Consider the following 3,679-nt stretch of genomic DNA (forward strand, 5'->3'; position numbering starts at 1 on the left):
ATTGTTTGGATTAAGGAAAATATAGTAAAAAATAAAGGAAATTAAGAAAAAAATTGTAAGTGATTTATGGAATGTGATAAATAATAAAATTTAAATGATTATCTTATAACATTACCATTTTACCCTTGGGTTTAAAATTAAATTTTGGATAACATAATTTCTGTTGCGATCCGTGAAGTCACTTGAAACAAAACTAAAAATTACCTAACACTGGTCATACATGTAAAAATATAGAAAAAGATTTTGATGAAATAAAAAATATTAGAATAAAAAAAATATAAAAGATTTAAACAAAATTATAAATGACCAAAAAAACTTGCAATAATAACATTCAAGAATACAACATTATATAAGTTAGTCGACAAGTCTTCTCATATTTCACTTGAACTTGAGTTTCCTTTGAAAATTGCAACTTAAATTCAACCTGCGTTTAATTTAAAACTATTTTATAAGAAGTTGGAATTGAAAAAGAAAAATTGATTTAGAGTAGAAAGTACAAAATAATATTTCTTGTCTATTCTTCTTTTCTCATCTACATATTTTTCTTCCTTTTTTTTTCTCCCTTGTTTATCCAATTCAGTATAAATGATTTTTGTTAGTTTTAGTTGGAAATTCTGTCCGTTCCTTTTCATCCATGCTAACAATCCAAAATTTGGCCGTCTTATGTGTAATTTTATTGGTCATGAATGTGGAATTGCCCTTTGTATCCAATTTAAGCTCCTTCTGACATGGACCAATGACAACTACCTCATTGAAAATATCAACAACCGTAACCAAGAACATTGAAAACATACTACACCAGTGTTAATTCTTGTGTGCAATTTTACTTCTCTTCTCATCTTACTACTATTCTTCAATTCCTGTTCTCCTTTGCATTTTCCTGCCCATGATCAGCTAAAGATCATAGAAAACTTCACTCTTCAAAGTCCCATTTGAAAATATATCAATGTCAGCCTCTAGTCATGCAATTGCAAAGGCTGTGGTTGCCACAGCTGGGGCTATGTTACTTATTGCTGCTGTTCTTTTTTACTTCTTTCACAAATTTGTGATTTCTAGATACCGCCAGAGAAACAAAATTGGAGCAAGTTTGCTTCGAGAATCAGGAGTGAACCTTGAGTATATAAACAAAGTTGGTGGCAATGTGAAGGGATTAATTGTTGAAGAAAATGGGGTTGATGTTCTTTATGTGATGGACACAGAAAGAAGACCATTGATAACTGGATTCCAAAATAGTATACTCAATCCAAGTTATGAACACGATGAAGAAGAAAAGAGAATAGATATAATGGTCCACAGGTCCAAAGTATTCAAGCCTGAACTTCCACATGCAAGTGAATCTCCAAGCTTAGTTGGCCATGAGAATCAAGTTAAGCCAGAGTCACAATCACCATCAGTTTCAACATCACTAACACCAAGACAAAATTTGCCACAATCTCCTCAGCTAGCACCTTCACTTCAACCACCACAACAATCTTCACCAATGATTCCTGAGAACAAGAAAACTCAACCACCACCACCTCCTCCTCCTCCAACTCGTCCTCCACCACCACCACCAGGTCCACCTCCACTTCCAAAGGCCAGTGGCTTCATTTCATCCCTGAAACCCCCTCCTGCACCCAAAGGGAAAACAAACATAAGAAGCACTAAAGAGGGTATGGCAGGGGAGAGTTCAAGAGAGAAGGGTGTTGGTCAAACAAGACTGAAGCCTCTACACTGGGATAAGGTTGTAGCAAATGTTGATCATTCAACAGTGTGGGATCAGATCAATGATGGCTCTTTCCGGTAGATTCTCCTAATTGTTAATTTTGTTATAATTTTTTACATTACAGTGTAACTGATGTAGTCGCCATTACAGTCATAATTAGTCAAAAATTCTTTAAGTTGAAATTACTGTTGCTAATTAACCGTTTTTAAAACCTTGACTGTTTATGTCACTATACTTTCAACTTCACAAGAACTTCTTTCCCCCTTTTACAGGTTTGATGATGAACTAATGGAATCACTCTTTGGATATTCAAGTAGCTATAAAACACAAGATAGAAACAGAACTCTTTCCACTTTGGCCAAGTCCAATTCCAATGCGCCAACTCAAATGTTCATTCTTGACCCAAGGAAATCTCAAAATACTGCCATTGTGTTAAGATCACTTGCCATTTCTCGCAAGGGAATCTTGGATGCTGTCCTTGATGGTCAAGGTCTAAGTGTTGAGACACTTGAAAGACTCACTAAAATAGCTCCCACCAAAGAAGAGGAAGCAAAAATCATCCAATTCAGTGGCAACCCGGATCAGCTTGCTGATGCCGAGTCTTTCCTGTACTACATTCTTAAAGCAGTTCCGACAGCATTCAACCGTTTGAAAGCAATGCTTTTCAGGTCGAGTTATGATTGTGAAGTTCTTCAGCACAAGGAACAGCTACAAACACTTGAAAGAGGTTGCAAGGAACTGAGAACCAGTGGTCTGTTTTTGAAACTCCTTGAGGCCATTCTCAAGGCTGGGAATCGTATGAATGCTGGAACTTCAAGAGGCAATGCACAAGGCTTCAACCTGAGTGCTCTTAGAAAACTTTCTGATGTGAAAAGCACAGATGGGAAGACTAGTTTGCTTCATTTTATAGTAGAACAAGTGGTTCAGTCAGAGGGAAAAAGACAAGCTCTCTATCGAAAGCACACACTTCACATAAGCAATGTTGAAGCAAGCAATGTGAATAGAGCTTATTCATATAGCCTGATGCAACAAGAGGCTGATAAAGAATACACTATGCTTGGTTTGCAAGTGTTAGGTGGGCTAAGTGATGAGTTATCTGAAGCAAAGAAAGCAGCTAGTATTGAGTATCACAATTTGATCACAATGTGTTCCACTCTTAATGCTCATGTTAGTGAAATTAGACAGATTGTAACATGTTGTGGCAACACGGGGAGTGGTGGATTTATCAACGAAATGAAAGGGTTTCTAGAGGAATGTGAGGGAGAACTTGAGGTGGTGAAAGAGGAGCAGACAAGGATCATGGAGCTTGTGAAAAAAACAAATGATTACTATCTATCAGGAGCATCCAAAGACAACATGGTAAACCCCTTTCAACTGTTTGTTATTATAAAGAATTTTGTTGACATGGTTGGTCAGGCTTGCATAGAACTAAAAAGGAAGGTAGAAAAGAAGAATGTCGGAGGAGAGGCTGTGTCAACAACACCACCTTTGTCGCCATCAAAGAGGACGCCACTCAGATTCCCTAACTTTGATTTGTATTTTCTGTCAAATGTGTCAGAAACTTCATCTTCTAGCCAATCAGAAGATGATTTCTGAAGCTGGATTTGAGTTTATTTCATTTTGGTTCTGCAAAATGTTCACTGGTGTTTCCCTTGTCACTGATGTGGTACATAAAATCTTTAACATTGATGGATTTCTAAGGTGTACAAAAGATATGACTTATTGATTATACTTTAATAAGCTAGTTAGAATCTAGATTTTGGTTCAATTCAGAATTATTAAGATTTTATACCTTTTATAACAATCCTTCTTCCTAGCACTTTGCTTGTAGGAAACTGCTATAACACTCTTCCCTATTGTGCTAATTGGCTTGATCAAAATCTAACGTTAACTAATGAAAACATAATGGTAAGGAAAATTGAATAATCTAACGTTAAATCTTTATCAAACCCTCAAGTACACATTAAATTTTTA

At 36.0% G+C, this 3,679-nt stretch overlaps 1 protein-coding gene across 1 annotated transcript; it reads left to right on the forward strand.

Moving 5' to 3' along the window:
* The first annotated feature begins 736 nt into the window (after nt 1–736).
* LOC137822709 (formin-like protein 4) lies at nt 737–3,398 on the forward strand. The gene is made up of 2 exons (XM_068627655.2): nt 737–1,782; nt 1,978–3,398. The coding sequence occupies exons 1-2, from the start codon at nt 947–949 to the stop codon at nt 3,299–3,301; spliced, it is 2,160 nt and encodes a 719-aa protein (XP_068483756.1). The 5' UTR covers nt 737–946; the 3' UTR covers nt 3,302–3,398.
* The last annotated feature ends 281 nt before the right edge of the window (nt 3,399–3,679 follow it).

The sequence above is a fragment of the Phaseolus vulgaris genome, chromosome 9 (assembly GCF_051622355.1).
Source record: "Phaseolus vulgaris cultivar YP4 chromosome 9, ASM5162235v1, whole genome shotgun sequence".
Classification (NCBI taxonomy): Eukaryota; Viridiplantae; Streptophyta; class Magnoliopsida; order Fabales; family Fabaceae; genus Phaseolus; species Phaseolus vulgaris.

Excerpts from the sequence above, each read along its gene's own strand:
- LOC137822709 (XM_068627655.2), top strand. The coding sequence starts at position 947 with ATGTCAGCCTCTAGTCATGCAATTGCAAAGGCTGTGGTTGCCACAGCT. Across the intron at positions 1,783-1,977 it reads ATCAATGATGGCTCTTTCCG|GTTTGATGATGAACTAATGG; the intron begins GTAGATTCTCCT and ends CCCCTTTTACAG.